The 18,176-nt window shown below is 43.4% G+C and overlaps 1 protein-coding gene across 1 annotated transcript in view; it reads right to left on the reverse strand.

Annotated features, from left to right (window-relative positions):
- LOC311041235 (uncharacterized protein) overlaps positions 1 to 18,176 on the reverse strand; it is a 254,350-nt gene that overhangs the window by 131,245 nt on the left and 104,929 nt on the right. Inside the window, exon 9 of the mRNA XM_084086139.1 lies at positions 1,383 to 1,459. Within this exon, the coding sequence (XP_083942265.1) occupies positions 1,383 to 1,459 (77 nt within the window). The remainder of the gene's footprint in view (positions 1 to 1,382; positions 1,460 to 18,176) is intronic.

Here is an 18,176-nt window from a genome sequence, read left to right on the forward strand (position 1 = left end):
ACTGGGAGGTACCGCCCGTTTTAACCCGAAAAAGAGATTTTCGGCTGGGGGTCCTCCAAGGGGTCACCACGGACCTCTGGAGGCCATACAAACACATTTTTGATTTTTTTTTGAAAACCATGATTTTGGGGGTCTTCGCCGCCCCATCGCTACCCCAGGAAGGTGCCTCTTCCTGGGCATGGTCCCTACCTATCCGATGGCACAAGTGGCCACTCTCCCCCCATGCGAAATTTCAAGCAGGGGAGAGGCCTTGAGCCCAAAGCTCTGGACTTTTTCCAAAACCTTCAGGGTTTTTGGCCCTGCGAGGCATGGGGACGCCCCGAATATGGTGGACCATGTCCGGCCATGGTCCCTGTATACCCTATGGCACAAGTGGCCACTTTCCCCCCCATGCAAAATTTCACTAAAGGGAGAGGGAGGGAGCCCTTGGGCTCCTGGGCTCTCCGGACCGTTTTTCTGTTTTTTCGGCCGCAGTTGCCCCGGGCAGCATACGTGGGACCCGGGGGGGGGGCACCGACGCGTGCGCAGCCCCGGGCCGGATCCAACGAGCTCTCCGCCGGCCCCGGGCAACCCACGGCCGGTCGGTACCGGCCGCATTACCCCAAAAAAGAGCAGATCGACAAGCCGAAAAAAGTTGATATTTGGGGGGGTCCTCCAGGGGGTCCTCGGGGACTCTGGAGCCCATGCAGACAATTAAACATTTTAGTTTTTTTTTTTAGAACCAGGATTCTGGGCCTCGCTGAACCCATCGCTATCCCAGGAAGGTGCCTCTTCCTGGGCATGGTCCATACCTATGAGATGGCACCAGTCGGCCCTTCTCCCTGGCTCTCCCCTTCACACAGGGGAAGGGCCAGGGATACCAGTGCCTCACGGCACAGTGCCGGGTGCACACTCGCCCGCTCTACCCGCCCCGGGAGCCACCGTCCCTAGGGTAGGAGGTGGTCCATGGACCCCCGATGGGGACCAGGGACCGGGGACCGGCGGTATTGCGCCCCACGACAACAGGCTTTTACAGGCTTGTGGATCTGCTCTTTTTCCAGCCTTTTTAAGCCCGGATTCCGGCTGTCGGAGCAGCGGGCCGTCGGAGCAGCGCCACGTACCCGTATATTTTTACCCCACATTGATTAATGTTTCACAAACTGGTATTTTACAGGTGTGATGATTCATGTGTATCTCTGTTCCATTTTCCTTTTAAAATGTAATGTACTCTTGTGTTGCTTGTTTTGATGTGTTTTTGTGGGGACTGCGGATGAAAATCAGCTATGAGTCTGGTGTATTTACATTACATTACTGTTCATTAACATACAGCGTTCGTCTAAATAAACAAATAAAGTAAAGCTGTGAATAAAGAAGACAACATTAAACTATGTAGCCTACCGTACCTGGGTCTGTGGAGCTGCCACTGATGCTGAAGGTGACTGGTCCTCCATTCTGGGCTTTACAAATGACAGCACAGAACCTGCACAATAACACCATGTCACAGTTAAGTGAAGAAAAACAAAACCAAAAAACAACATTCAACATGAAAAACTCTCAGAAAGTGAAAAGACAAAATCATAATTAGTTTCACAAGAATAATATATCAGACCACCAAATGAGTCAGTGCTTAACACATTAACTGCCAAAGACGTATATATACGTCTTTTAATAATCAGCTGTTGCCTGCCAAAGACGTATATATACGTCTTTGAAAAAAAGGAGAAAAAAAAGATTTTTTTTTTTTATAATTTCAACCCTTTTCGAATTTCGAACAGATTAGGAGCTAAAAATTTTCAAAGATTTGCTGCTCCATTCACTTCAATGTTAAAATTCAAACGGACAAACAATTCACATTGTTTTTTGGTTTAAAACTACTGGTTTTGAGCTATATTCAAACATCAAACAACACATGTTAACGAGGTCAAAATGACCTCGTTGACATTTGTGAAACCACACCTGAATCTCATCTGTGATTAGAAACCATCTGGGGATCAATCATACTGGAGGAAAACAATCTGTGGCTACGCGAACAGGTACCAAAATCGTTCAAAACCCAGGCAGAGGCTACAGACTGTTCTGAAAAAACTCTGGAAGTCAATGTGTTAAGCAGTGTCCCTTATTGTATATATATATATATAAATATATAATGTAAGTGTAGCTGCTCTGCGTAGCTGCTCTGACCTGGTGACATCACATCAGATTACTTCTGCATTTTGCATCTATCTATCTATCTATCTATCTATCTATCTATCTATCTATCTATCTATCTATCTATATATCTATCGATCTATCTCATGTGACGGCAGCAGGTCGGAACAGATACAGTAGTAACCCATAAGCTCAAACAAATTATTGAAACAAATAGTGTGGAAATGCTCAGAATATTTCCAACTTGTCGGAAATAATCAAAAGGATATTGGACAGTGTTTTTAAACTATAAAAGCTAATGTTTGTCTAATAGCATAGGCTGACAATGGAGATCATTCCCTGAGAAGGGGCACGGCTTTGGTGGTGACGTGTGGCTGACTGATCTATTCAAAGTTATACTTTAAAGTAAACAGGCTGTAAAACTACGTATTGGTACAGAATTATTATACCTTACAGACTTTGAACACATCCATAATATATCACAATCATTTCATTACGGATGTGGCTCAACGTCACTGGATATGGACATTCAGAATGTGAGCTGCTTTTAAACATAATATTCTGTCTAATTGATATTTTTCCCTTTATTTTTTCTCTTTTCGAGTTTGTCCCATTCACATCCTGTCCAGTTACAAAGACCACCAAGAACATTGTATGTCTTCCTACAGATGACTCCAACCAAGTCTGTAGTATAAGTATTTTACATATGCTGCAATTTGAAGAAACAACGGCGGATTGTTCCGTGGCTATACACGTAATAAATTAAATGTATATAATATAGCACTAATAGAAGAGCCCCATGGTTTCAGTTCTGTTTCTGACTGGACCAGCATTAATACCATTTTGCGACATGCTCCGCCTCCTAAACATTTTTTTTTGTTAAAAAGGTTAAAGTACCATATTCTGATAATAATCATTGCTACAGAGCGTTTGTTTGGTCACAGGGGTCTCTCCAGCTCTTTAGTAAAAATGCATTTTCAGTTTAATAAAGAACTGGAGGAATATGGGAGACTCCTTTTACTGAACAAACACTCTATAGCAATGAGTACTATCACAATATAGAGCTATTTAACACTTATTTTAACCAGGTTTCCAGAATTTTGCATATCCATTTACCTGTTAATACGTGATTGAAGTGCATAGTTAATAGATGCATAATAAACTATGTTTTAATTTTAATAAAAAAACAACACAGCTTAGTTAAAGTTAAACGCTGACATAATAGGTAAGTTAGTGAGTCTGAATATATTTGTTTGTAATGCTATTGCAAACAACTTTAAGAGGCAGGGTTAGTTCAGATTTTTTGAGTATTTTCTGTAGGAAATACTTACCATTAATGTAGTGGTTGCAAAGGTATTAATTGATTGACCGAGTCCCGTGGTCAGAGTTATGGTCCGTTTCTGATAAATATGAATGTAGTTCCGGTAGATTAGTAGATTTGGTGGGGGCCGCTCATTAAAAAGAAATACATTTAAAAAACTAGCGTCATTTGTATTGTTGACCTATTTCTACCATATAGAGCAGGTTTCGTTCAATTTCGACCCCTCTGTCACATGGTACTATTTTTTGTGTCATATATTTTGTGCGTGAGTAGGCTGCCACGGCACAGTGATTCTGGACACAAACATTAGTACCATGTGACAGAGGGGTCGAAATTGAACGAAACCTGCTCTATATGGTAGAAATAGGTCAACAATACAAATGATGTTAGTTTTTTTAATTTATTTATTTTTAATGAGCGGCCCCCACCAAATCTACTAATCTACCGGAACTACTTCATATTTATCAGAAACGGACCATAACTCTGACCACGGGACTCGGGCAATCAATTAATACCTTTGCAACCACTACATTAATGGTAAGTATTTCCTATAAAAAATACTCAAAAAATCTGAACTAACCCTTTAAGGCTTTTATTAATGCTTTCAGAGCATTACTATATAAACCCTTGTAACTAATTTTTAACCATGTTAGACTCCTTAAAAATACATATCCATCCTGGCTGACTGATATTGTCCTTCTAATGCATGAGGGGCAATTACTTTTGCATTATTGTTCTTGTTTTAATTTAAAATGACAGGGAGGGGGGGGGGGGGGGGTTTTCTATGAACCTAACATGGTTAAAATGGAGTTTGAAGTATGCAATGGGTTTATATAGGAAGAGCTGATAATATTATATGTCTGATAAAATACATGTCAAATATATAAATATAGCTGCAAGCAGCAACGAGCGGGTTCGAGGGAGAGGGAGAGAGGGAGAGAGGGAGTGAGGGAGAGAGAGAGAGAGAGAGAGAGAGAGAGAGAGAGAGAGAGAGAGAGAGAGAGAGAGAGAGAGAGAGAGAGAGAGAGAGAGAAGGCAGGCAGAGAGAGAGAGAAAATAAGTGAACATGCATTAATTAACAAAGTCATGATTTTTGTTCAGTTAATTATATTTGGACTGGTTAAATTGGGCTTGGAACCAGGGACCTACAGACTGGCAGGTAGACAGTGTACTGACTCCGCTATTGGATAGACAGAATTGGATTTCATGTGTGGTAAGTTATCATACAGCATGGATTGCTTATTATATATATACAAGCTCATAATGCGTCACATTGTAGATCGGCTGTATGTGGTTACTGTAGGTGTTTTAATAATTAAATCTGCAAAGTAACAATAACTACAGCTGTCATATGCTGTAATTGGCAGCATATGACAGGCATTTGGCATTGGGCGCTTAAAGTTAAATATTTGAAAAACTTATTATTTCAAAGAAAAAGCCACCAGGCCACTAATGAGTTGTGACAGGTGTGATTGGTGATGACTGAGAGCAGGTGAGAGGGGTGGATCCAATCCATGGGAATAGGGGGAAGGTTGCTGATGACTCTTTTCTAAACCCACCCTCACTAACCTTAACCTCAGTAAAACAACGACCTAACCTCAAGAAACACTATTTGTAAAACTGAGAATTCTAAATGACGATCACCTCAACACATTGTTGGGCAGAGGGATCGAACCAGTGACCTATGGATTCACAGGCTGCCTCTCTTCTCATTGAGCTAGAGATATGGCCTTCCTGATGGTGTCTGTTGATATCTATAGCTTTTTCCGTCCGTTATGAACCAAGCCTCTGTTTCGTTAACTACTCTAGATCACTGGTTCACAAAACATTTACCAATAAAGATTTTTTCTCCTCGGAATGGAAACTAGTGAAAATAGTCGATCTACAAGCTCACAATGCGTTGCTATCTGAAAGGGTGTGAGATTTTAGATCGGCTATTTTCACAAGAAAGTATGTCATACATAAAAAAAAAAACTACTCTCAAAAAAACATTTAATGTTATTTTTTTTTAAATGCAGATGTCTGAATTAACAGGGTCATGTTTTGTACAATGCAATTTAAATGTAAACTGTAATGAGAGGGGTTTGAACCAGGGACCGTCCGAATATGAGGGTAAGAATTTACTGATCGAGCTATTCAATCCAGAGCCCTGGTCAATGATAAAAGGAGAATCCAAAAAAACAGAACAAAGGGGGGAATGAAGTACGTCATAAATTGAAAATAACTACTCTCAAATAAGCGTTTCATGTTACATTTAACAATTGCACATTTATTCATTGATTTTTTTTTTGTCTCCTCGGAATGGTAACTAGTGAAAATAGTCGATCTACAAGCTCACAACGCGTTGCTATCTGAAAAGTTGTGAGATTGTAGATCGGCTATTTTCACAAGAAAGTATGTCATACATGAAAAACTACTCTCAAAAAATCATTTAATGTTATTTTTAAAACATTGCACATGTCTGAATTAACAGGGTCATGTTTTGTACAATGACATTTAAATGTAAACTGTAATGAGTGGGGTTTCAACCGGGGACCTTCGGAACATGAGACTAACATTTTACTGATCAAGCTATTCAATCCACAGCCTTAATCAGTGAAAAAGGAGAATCCAACAAAACAAAATAAAAGGGGGAATGAAGTACGTCATACATTGAAAATAACTACTCTGAAATGAGCATTTGACGTTATCTTTAACAATTGCACAAGTATTCATTGATAGTCATGTTGTGTGCAATGCAATTATAATGAAGTCTGTATGAGGTGAAACTCGAACTAGCGACCCTGTGGTTTCAAGGCAGATGATTAAGCAATCAAGCCATTGGACCAACAGACCTGAAGTGGTGAAAAAGGAGCTCACACATTTGACACAGTTTCACGCAAATTGCTCAGAAATCCTGGGTTTAAATGTTTTTCAAACTGATCAATATGGCGGAAAATATAAGGGCGGAGCTTATTGGTCAAAGTGCTAGATGTGTTCCTCATGAGTCAAGGCAGATGTGTAAGCAAGTTTCACGGCTGTCGGCCAAACGAGGCATGACTTTTGCCTGTCTAAAGTTTGCATTTTCAAAAAATTGCTATAGCGCCCCCCTTTGACCAATTGGAGTAAGATTGGTTTCAGTGATACTTGGAATGACCCTCTACATTACTGCAAAGTTTCAAACAGATGTGAGTCTGCATGTATGTGTTAGGGGCAAACAAATACTTTTCATGAAACTGCAATATTCATTGGCTCATAAAAGCTTATTTTTTTCACTTATGGAAAATCCGCTTCCCCAGTTTGTCGGCATAGGTCCAAAGCTCATGTGTAAAATACGGGGAATGAATGCTATTGGTTGGGTAGGTTGTCAATTAAATCATCCCGCCCCTCCTGGAGAAATTTTAAAATAAATGGGACCATAATTTAGCAAAACACATATCATGACGATTGAAAGGAGACTTTAAACTAGCGACTGGAACCATAGTATTCATGACAATTTTTATTAAGGTAAGAAAATCTAGTCTAAAGTTCGTCAAAAAACCCTTAATAAGGCGTGCGCTCGAGATCCTTATGTCGTTCAAACATCTTAATAAGGTGTGCGCTCGAGATCCTTATATTGTTCCCAGATCTTATTTTAGGAGGACTGTTACTACTCACCTTTACGCACGGTGGATTTACTTGGATTATGCGACATAACAGCCTGTGCGTTCATCGTATTCTTTATTAGGCAAATAATGTGAATAATATTATTATGAATAATAATAATATTGGTTTGTCAAGAGATATCCATGTGTTTTGGACAATGGAGACAGTCACGTAATTAGACAGAGGCTTCAGTGGTTCATAAAGGTTATCCATGTTTCACTGAAGAGTTTAATGTGATGCTACAGATCACGCTGTTTTTACACGCTTTTAAAAACATATATATGTTAAATACAGGATCTGCAGTTACCATTACAAGTTAGCCTATAATGTTTCTGCCTGCCTGCAACAACATATAATGTGAGCTCACTGAGAAGAGTGGAATTGAAATTAATAGGTATTTAAAAGACAATGAAATCCCCCGCTGTGCTCCGCAGCGCGGGGGAGAAGGTGTCGGGATCGTCTGAAGCCAGAGGGGACACACTGGCCAATGGAATAGCAGGAAACGAACGGTCATTCTGATTTTAACTCAGGTTGCGTATGGGATGGGCTGACGGCCGTCATGGAAGTGTTAAAGCATTATAACATGATTATAATGTCTTACAACTATGATAATTACCATGGGAATATGGGATGAATTCGAAAGTGTCATTATAAAATGATTTATAATGTATTAGGATTGCATTGTGAGTACTGTTATGAATGCTTATAACTGTAATTATATTTGTGGTTTCTTTTTTTCTCTTAAATTTTTTATCCCACGATTTTGTAACCCTTATTTTTCACCCGGTGCCAATTTGCTAAGTGATCCTGGGCACTACACTCCCCTCACCAGCCTAGGGAGGCCAGGGCCGAGCTCATGCCTCCTTCAATGCATGAGAGCCAACTGACCTTCTTGTCACCTGACAGGAGGGAGTTTCACTGGTAGGACGTAGCGCGTGGAAGGAACACGTTATTCCAACCAGTTCCCTTCCCCTCCATCAGGCGCCTCGGCTGTCATGGGGGAGGAGTTTAGTGACCAGGATTACTACATGTTTTTGTGAGGGTATCAACTACCCTGAGAGACACGGGGAGAACATGCAAACTCCCCAGCCCGAGGGGAGATGAAGGCCTAGCGAACCGACACGACGGTTCGAAGAAGGACTCAAAGAATCCTGTCAGCCCGACTTACTCTACTCAACTAACCATCTGGTCGACGGGCTCAGCCAGGTGGTCCTATGCCACAGTGCGATGGAAATGGACCCTAGAATGGGTATGGTATGTAGTGAATGCCTTACGGTATCTCTGACACTCCGAAACGGGCAGAGAGCACGCACAGGTCCTCCACCCCCGACCATCAGGAGGAAATCAAAATTAAGAAGACTAAGAAAATAATAACGAACATCATCGCTTGATGAATGGTAACAGTATCCTGTCACCGGGGGAGTGTTACAAAGGCGACGATGGCGATAGATAATCGTCCGATGAAAGTTAGCAAAGTGACATACAGAATATAAAACATACAGTTTCATATTCAATACTCTACTTCGAGGTCTCGCTATGGGAGAGCGCCCCCTGGCGTGAACACAGAAGCATTTCTTGATACACTTCCAGACAATATCGTTGGCTGGATTCTGATTCGCTCCCCTGACCGGAGGTCCCGCCCTCCGTCCTATATAATCAGGACTTCTCGCCTGAAAGCAGAGCGTTTCCTCAGTTTCTCTGAAAGATTTGTTAGCTTCAACTAAGTTTCAACTGGCCAGGATCATTTTCTGTGACTGCGAGACGCTAACAAAGTGCTAAAACACAAAGTTCTTTCCGTAATATTCCTGAGCTAGTAGCTTCAGGCACGCTCCTAGCGTTTATTACGAGTTAGCTTCGATCGCTAACAAGTTAACTCCAGCTTAGCCTAGTAGCACTCGTTAGCACGGAAAGCTAGCGAGTGACTAATGTGCAATAGCTGTTAGGCTATCTCACGCTGCAGCTTGGTTAAACCGAGGCTAATCTTGACTCCACGGGTTGCGGCCTGCTAGCTACCAAAGCTAGCTCGACGGGAAACTTGTGGTTGGCAGGAGCCTTCCTCAGAGTTACCCAGCAGAGTGAGTCAAGGCCCAGAGCCGACTTCACTTCCCACTAGAGCTCTTCACGGGCCCCCCGATTCCGAAAATACCTGAGAGAACCCGAGACCCGTATGGGTCTGATCCATGTTTTATCATAATCACTCGGGGGCGGGCGGAATCGGTCAGTATTGCCTCGGAACTCGGTCTGTCTATCATTATGTGTAATACCCGAGTGGATCCGAGAAGACCCGTAGTATGCCGACTGCGTGTGCGCGTGGCAGCACTAATCAGGAGAGAAACGCAATGAAGTAGTGTGTGATGTTTTAGCCTGACCTGGGATCAGGTTTAGTGCAGCAGCGACGTTAATGGCTATGCATATTGCGTGATGTTTTAGGCTGGTACCTCAAAAAAGTTGAGCTATGCAATGCATGCGCACCAGTGGTGTTTACTTAAAGCTATACTAGGTAACTTTTTCAAAAAAACTAAAGTTAAATTGTATATCTTTTGTGAGTGGCAAATGTTTCACAACACCCACTCCATGAATTTCATAACCTATTTTCTATTGAAACGGTGGCGACGGCGTCCTTATCGCGAAAATGACGTCATCCAGCCGGGAAACAGAAACAGAAATGCACCGGTTTCCTGTTTGGCCAGGAACTACTGCGCTAATAACAAAAAGGACTCTCACGCTGTTTTTAAGACATTATAGGATTGGAAGATGGAAAAACAACAGCAAAAGAAAACACAGCTCACGGTAACTAAAGCTCCACTGGCTAAGAGAAACGATCCGCAGATAATATAAAACAATTAAAAGAACGCTTAGCATCATCATCTTCTTCTCCAGTTTCTGCAGGCTCCTCCTCTTCATCTTCCTCCTCCTCGCACACCGACAAGCACACCCTAAAGCTTAGCATCATCTTCTTCTCCAGTTTCTGCAGGCTCCTCCTCTTCCTGAATTCTTCCGTGCTCATGGGGGCATCAACCACGCAGCTCTTCAAGGCCGCAAAGTATACCCCCACGGTGGAGCAGATGCAGGAGCTACGTCGTCTGGGTGACAAGTCCCTGCAGATGACTGCAGCGGCCCTGACCGCCATCGGCCGCTCCATGGCGTTCTTCATCACCACGAAAAGAGCGAGGTGGCTACACCTCTCCCACCTCTGCAAGACGGAACGGATCAGCGTCATGGACCAACCCGTGAAGCAGGAGGGTCTGTTTGGGGACACCATCGCCCCCCTGATGGCCGACTGGAAGTCGAAGCAGGAGCAGGGAGAGCCCTTGAGGGCCTTCACCTCCAGGAAGATATCGCATTCCACCGCACCTGCACATCAACGAGCCCCGACACCAGCGCACCGAAGTACCAGGCCACGGCACTCAGTGTCACCTGCCGTCCCTGCCAGCAGGCCCGAAGGCCACAGAGGCCAGGGCAACTACCAGGGATGGGGCACCGCTTCCGTTCACCGAGAGGCCCCAGGGGCCCGCCCCAGGAGCAGGGTCGCAAAGCCACCCATAAGAACATACACGGGAAGCGACAGCAGCAATAGCTGCCCTGAAGACGGGGGGTGACGGTGTACAACACCACCTCCCGCAGTTCGTCCCACGTTCTGTATAACTGAAAAATATCCAGAACATAAGAGATATGAACCTGCTGCCCCCAGAGTCTCAAGGACATCTCAGGGCAGCAGGACAGATCATTTTCATGGGAAAAGCACAATAATCTTTTCTCAAAAAAGGGGGTTGCAGTCTTCACAAAACCTCAGGATAGGTTTGGTGCGGAACCCCAGAGTGGGCTAATCGCACGTTCTCAAGGGGGTACGTGCTACAATCCGTGCCGGGACCTTCAGCTTTTGTAAGGTTGTCACAACGCGGGGCCGAGCGGCCGAGCGGGTGCCGAGCGTCCCCCTAACAGGGAGAGGCTCTCTCCCTGTTAGGGGGACAGGCCACAGTAGAGGTACCCTGACACCAGGCGCAAAGTGAGGTTCACTCTCGCTACTTCCTAGTCAAAAAGAAAGTGGGGGGGGGCTAAAGGCACTGAACGAGTACCTGCACGTGTTTAATTTAGTAATGTTAACAACAGCGTTCCTCCTACGAGGAGACGGGTTTACGTCCATGGACCTAAAGGGCGCATAGTTTCACATTCTCATTCATCCGCCACACAGGGTGGTTCATTTTCAAAGGCAGGGTTTACGAGCGCATGGTCCTGCCGCTCCGCTTGTCTTTCAGCCCAAAGGCCCCCATCAAACGTGCACCAGCGACGATCGCCCCTCTGAGGAGAAGAGGCTCTCGTTTACCGACACACACAGACAACTTGGTGCTACAAGCAGGCTCGCGAGCCTCGCGACACAGCGGCACACACTACGAGAGGTGGTTCACCCCTACCACTGTGGGAACCTACATTTCCTCTCAGTAGGGCCTCCGGTGGACGGGATCGGCTCCGAAGAGGTGGCGACCACGGTCGCCAGCCTATTGGGGTGGGGAGCCACCCGCAACAGGCAGAACCTTGCGTGGTTACGCGTGCTGCACGTGTCGGCAATCTGGAACACACCACGGTTGCTATCTCTCGAAGCATCGTATGTGACTGGAATCCAGAACAAAGGGGCAGACCTGCTGTCCAGGGTATGGTGCCATTGGAAATGGTCTCTACACCCGGACATAGCAGAACTACTCTGGGCTCGTTTTGGGCGACCAAGATAGATCTATTTGCCTCATAAGTCGACAAGAAATGTCGCTTGTACGTCTCAGTGTGGGGAGCAGCTCCGCTGGGCCTGGACGCGCTACGGTACCAGTGGCCCGGGACATTGCTGTGTGCCTTTCCCCACTTTCCGTCCTCGCTCCCGCAATCACGAGATTGTGGGACGAGTGGAGGAGTGTGATATCGGTGGCCCCAGAGTGGAGTCACCGATGCTTGGGGATCACACCTCGACTGTACGTTCTCCCCCGGGGCTGCCGTTACGCAGGCTCATGCTAATGCCGGCAGGGGGTGGGGTCCTTGGCCCACACCCAGAGAGACTGGCTCTCTGGGCTTGGCCAGTGAAAGGATTAACCTGGGCACCAAAAAGTTGCCTCAGAGTGTCATCTTGACTAAACAGGGTGCCAGAGCCCCGACTACTTGTAGACTCTACAATGTGAAATGGCACAGGTTCGAGCTGTGGTGTGAAGAGAGTGAGACTCACACTATAACTTATAATGCCCCATTGACGGTCATTCTGTCCTTTCTACAGGACTTAATGGACAAGGGCAGGGCTTCCTCCACCTTAAAAGTCTATCTGGCAGCCATTTTGGCGTGTCACATTGGCATAGGTGGAGACACGGTGGGTCAGCACCGCCTAGTATGTCGGTTCATGAAAGGGGCAAGACATCTCTTGCCAGTATCCAAGTCCCTGGTGCCATCCTGGGACCTGGGTCTGGTGCTGGACGCTCTGTCAAGGGCACCGTTTGAACCGATGCTCCAGATTAGCATGAAGCATCTGGCGCTCATAACGGTGTTACTGATGGCCTTAGTTTCTACTAATAGTCTTGTAGCAGAGGCCCTCAGATTTTGAGATACCCCTACCCGAGTTAGAACAAAACACAACCATGTTTTTTCTTGTCTTTAGGGTCTCCCATTAATGAAATGGATTGTTGTGAAATTTTATTTTGGGGCAAAATTAGTTTTTTTTTTGCTATTCTTTAGAACTACCCTACATCACCAAAGAGTCAGAATGTCATTTACATAAAGAAATACTGAAATATAGTCCTTTAAGCATACCTTTAGTTTAGGCGGAAATTGTACTTTTGTATTGAGGACTCCTCTACCTTCCCTCATTTAGAAAAACAACATACATTTATGTCAAATAAGATGTTACTGCATAGCCTAAGATGCTATTAAACAATAACCAGTGGTTGTGTGGTGAGATCTAGTACAGTTTTATTGCAAATGAGACTTCTTTAGACATATCCCTAATCACAGTATTCATTGTGTAATGCTTCTCTGTATTGAGGCCTGCAATTCTCAACAAAATGAATTAATCTATGCACCTTTGGTTTGGATGTGTATATAAAAAGGTTCTTACTACTAAAATCATAAATTCATATTTCCATTAATTAATGACATGGCTTCATGTTGCCCCTGCCACACACAGCAATCATGTGTGAGTGTGATTGAATATGGTGATGTACTTTGCTCACATGCATTGCCTCAACATTAGATAGATATTCAGGGAGGGTTAAACAATGCCAATTTGGACTTTTATTTGGTATATATAAAGTACAAAAAGTAAAGTGTTCCAACATAAAAATAATAAGCGGGTGCATTTATGAAAAAAAGCACCGTACCCTAAAAAAAAAAAAAAAAAAAAAGGTTCTCAACAGTCTTTTTGTAGTATTAGGTGTCCTGAATAACATACTAAATGTTTACCAAAGTTTGACCACTTTTAAGGTGTTATTTTCATGATGGCGTCCGAGATGGCCAAAAAAACATTAAAATAGCATAATTCCTTCATTATCTATCCTAGACAAGTACATTTTGTGTACTAATCCCATGTTTTGGGGGCCTGGGAATTCATTGGACAGAATTGCAGAGATACAATTAGATAATTGCGAAATCCAATATTTTTAAAACACTCTGAAAATGGTCACCCGTTTAACTAATTACATAATAAATGTCCAACTACTTATATGTATTTTTTTTACTGGAACAAGGCTTCAAGATATCCTCAAACACAACAAAACTAATAGTCACAATTTGCAGTAATTCAGAAGGTGGTGGCAGAGAATATTGTCAGTTGATAGATAGTATTGTTTTCAATATTGAAAGGTTTTGGATAGCTCTGTGGATCAAATTCATCTTTGACTATACTCCACCCCAAATAAATGTCTTGCATTATGAACCAATCTCTCTGCACCCCTCCCCTTACCCACCCAACTTCATAACTCCTCCCCTACATACACAAGAATTTTTTTTTTCTCGTGGACAAGCGCAGTGTCATCTTGTAGACACAAGATTTTGAAAAACATTAAATAGATCTTTTAACACATTGGGAAGGCAATCAGTTTGAGTGTGCAAAGAGGGGTGGGGGTGGTTATGGAGGTTAGTGTAGAGCTATCAGAACCGAGTATCTACTGGGTGCCTAGACAGAGGGGAGTATGGGGGGTGGATCTGGTCTAGAGTTTAGTGGGCCTAGGGTTCCCCTCAGGTGGGTATGGAGGTCACTGGATTGCTCCCTGGGCACTTGGAGCGCAGAAGAGCAAAGTTAGGAGCCAAGGAGACCCTGAGCTTCTCCTCTCCCCCATGTCCGACGTGCAAAACCTCCAACAGAAATTATACGCCATTTCAACAAAGACAGTTTTGCAAACGATACATGAAAGATAAACTTGTATCTTTGCCAGATCTCACTACTAGTAGCTTAGGGAGCCTGCACTCTCCTTGTTCTCAGCTCCTCCAAAAGCAAATTAATTAGCATTTGGGATGCTAACCATTTCTAAGTCACGGCATGCTGGAGGACGGAGTGAGGAGGAGGCAGAAATTAAGGTATTGGAATTAAGCTAATGCGTGAGGCTGAGAGGAGTGTCCCTATGTCACCTGGCTCACTGGATAGTCCCACTGGTCCCACGCTGGCTCCCGACATAGGCACTCCCGAGATAGGCTCTCTTGAGTTAGCATAGGTAGTGAGGACAGTCCCCAGTGGTGGTGGTTGTAAGACCTCCACATGTTGCAAGACTGTGTCATATATGTATGTATGCTGGCCCCAAATAGACCTCCTGGCGGGTCTGGCTGGCTCCTATGCCCGAGATAGGCGCTCGTGAGTGGGCATAGGCGTTCGTGAGGAGGGTCGGCCACCCCCATAGTGGTGGTTGTAAGACCTCCACGTGGTGGTGCATGAATGTGTGTCAGGCAGACAAGGGTGTATGTCGGACTGGCTCACAGGAGAGTCGGTGGTGGCTGACCGTTAATATTCCCAGGGGCCCCCAGTGACTTATCATTATGGCTCAGAGCGTCCTCTCCCCTCTCCAGAACAGCTCCAGAACAAAAACTTGATGTTTGCCAAAAGCAATGCTTGTTTGTTGGATAGCAGCAGAGACACAGCCCCTTATGGGCGTGGAGGTCGGTTAGATTAGGATTCTATGGGGTGACTGGAGCCCAGTGCGTCATGGGCTGTCCCCTATACGTACCTTCTTGCTGTTAAAATTATCGAGAAAAAAATATCAAGGTTCAAGCTTATTGCCAGCAGTACCAATCACAGAATAAAGACATGTAAAATTAACACAACTACTAGTCTCAGGAATAAGGAGATGTTTGTGACAAGCACATCTGCACCTTATCCACGCCACACTCCTCCACCACCCCTGACTAGACACCCAGACACTAGATACATGTTGTGATAGCTCTGTACTGACTTGCACATCCTCTCTAGGCCCATAAGGGGCCATTTCTCTCCACTGTATCCCCACTGAGGAGTCCATCTTCCCCATAGACCAGACAAGTGGCCATTCTTTTTGAGTGTAGCGTTGTGAGCTTGTACATCGGCTATTTTCACAATGTTTTCCTCTTTCTTACCTAATATTTGAGATACTATTGAGTCTTAAGAGTAATTAAATTGTAACTTTAGAAATGTGCAGATACCCTGTATACACTTATACTGTATGTTGGTTTGTTTAGTGTTGAGTGAGAAAACAATGTTGCACATCAAGCTAACCATCTGGGGACCCCCAGTTTGGGAACCAGACACCTTTACAAACAAATTGGTGAAGAGATTTCTCGGTAAGGAATTTCTTCAAAGATTTTGTGTAATATTCCCAGTCTATCATGGCAGCCATGTTTTTACAACTGTCACAGTACCACCCAGTAATAATTAATTTATTCCTTATTGGTATCAAAATAAATCTTGAAAGCTTCAACAGAATGTGAATTACATGTATAATATGTGATGAATTCACCAATTCTGGGCATTATGACATGTAGAAAATGGAGAAATGTCAAATGACATAGTTAAATATGCTTATAACCAATTGCTTTAACTTATAATTGTACTTATAATCACTTGAGTATAATTGATATATGCTAATTGGATTCCTAGATCACCAAAATGACTTGTGTAGGGCAAATAATGAGGGAGTAATGGTCTTTTAAGAAACTAGTGGCGGCCATCTTGGAAATTTGACATTTCTAATGATCAGATTTTGGTAAACTTTTGATATGTTATTAAATACGCCTAATACTACAATAAACCATTGAGAAACCTTTTGTTCTACTTATTTTTGGGTCAAACCATATTTGCACCCACCTACAATGTTTTATTTCCAGTGAAGGGGTATGTCTAAAGAAGTCTAATTTGCAATAAAACTGTACTAGATCTTTCCACACAACCACTGGTTATTGTTTAATAGCATCTTAGGCTATGCAGTAACAGCTTATTTGACATCATCTTAGGCTATGCAGTAACAGCTTATTTGACATAAATGTATGTTGTTTTTCTAAATGGGGGAAAGTAGAGGAGTCCTCACTACAAAAGTACAATTTCCGCCTAAACTAAAGGTATGTTTAAAGGACTATATTTCAGTATTTCGTTATGTAAATGACATTCTGACTCTTTGGTGATGTAGGGTAGACACCTGGTTCATACCTCAGCAAATTTGATGAAGATAAGAGTGAGCATTCTCAAGTTATAGCATTTTTGGTCACCTTTGCCCTATTCGGATTTGCCTTTTTCAGAGATTGGGGTAGTTCTAAAGAATAGCCAAAAAAACGAATTTTGCCCTAAAATAAAATTTAACAACAATCCATTTCATTAATGGGAGACCCTAAAGACAAGAAAAAACATGGTTGTGTTTTGTTCTAACTCGGGTAGGGGTAACTCAAAAACTAAGGGCTTTTTTGATGACTTGCTACAGGACTATAAGAGAATCAGTGACCTTCACGCCTTGTCAACACATGGTGAGTGTCTGCAGCTTAGTGATGGCAACAGCCGGGTGGTAATTAAAACCAGACCTGGTTTTATCCCCAAGAACCCGCTTGTGCCCAGTGTCCCTGTGAACTTGGTCGGGTTAATATATATATATGTGTGTGTGTGTGTGTGTGTGTGTGTGTGTGTGTGTGTGTGTGTGTGTGTGTGTGTGTGTGTGTGTGCTTGAGGCAGGCGAGGCATGCGGTCTAAACACTGTAACAGAGTGGGTGTGTTGATTCGACGCATGCGCAGTTTGATCTCCCGTTGTTTTTTAAAACACTAATAAACAGCTGAGTTTTGATGAAATTGAGAAACGGGCTTCGCAGTTGCGCCCAGATCGTAATGGTGAATGGTTGATGCACCTTAAGTGTGCAAATTCAGATCAATTGCTCCAGCCAGTGAGGAGAAACGGGCACAGAGTTTTGCTGACATGATGGCCACATGAGGTTTGTGAAATTATAGGAGGATATATCAATTGGTTATGGCCAATAATTAAAAAAAAAAAACGTTCACGCTTTTACGAAAAAGAGAAAGATTTTTGGACCTATCAACCAGACTTATTATTATTATAATTTGTCAAGGCAGACAGAGAACCCAGATGCAGACAAAGACCAAGGAAACATTTTATTCAAAAAATAAAGTGTATTTAATAAAGTCAAAACAGAACTTCTCAAGCCAAAGGAGGCAACAAAGTCCAAAAAGAGTTAACTGAGCTTCTCAAGCTGATGAATACAAACTCCAGGCCTTGTCTTCAAAAGGTTGTGTGGAGCTGTGCGGTCAAGAGGAACAGGTTCTCAAACTAAAGATCTGCTGAACTAGTACTGAAAGACGTGTGCACTAGCTGTAGGAATATTATCACTGAGCACAGCGTTCAGTCACAGACAGGTATTAGTAGACAGACAGATTTCTGGATGGAAGACAGACAGGTAACTGCCACCCCCCCCCCCCCCCCCAGGTGTGGAATGCAGCTCCAACCTGGTAGACAGAACAGACAGGACAGTCAAATCACCAATAATTTGACTGATAGTAAAAGAAAGGGGGAAAAAACACATTGCTGACTAGGCCTGTTGTTACACCAGTTAGCCAAATAAAATTTGTGTAGAATACAATCATTTTAGTGAGAGTGATATTCTTCTATAACTTAGAGAG

The sequence above is a fragment of the Gymnoscopelus microlampas genome (genome assembly GCF_963454915.1).
Source record: "Gymnoscopelus microlampas genome assembly, contig: SCAFFOLD_31, whole genome shotgun sequence".
Classification (NCBI taxonomy): Eukaryota; Metazoa; Chordata; class Actinopteri; order Myctophiformes; family Myctophidae; genus Gymnoscopelus; species Gymnoscopelus microlampas.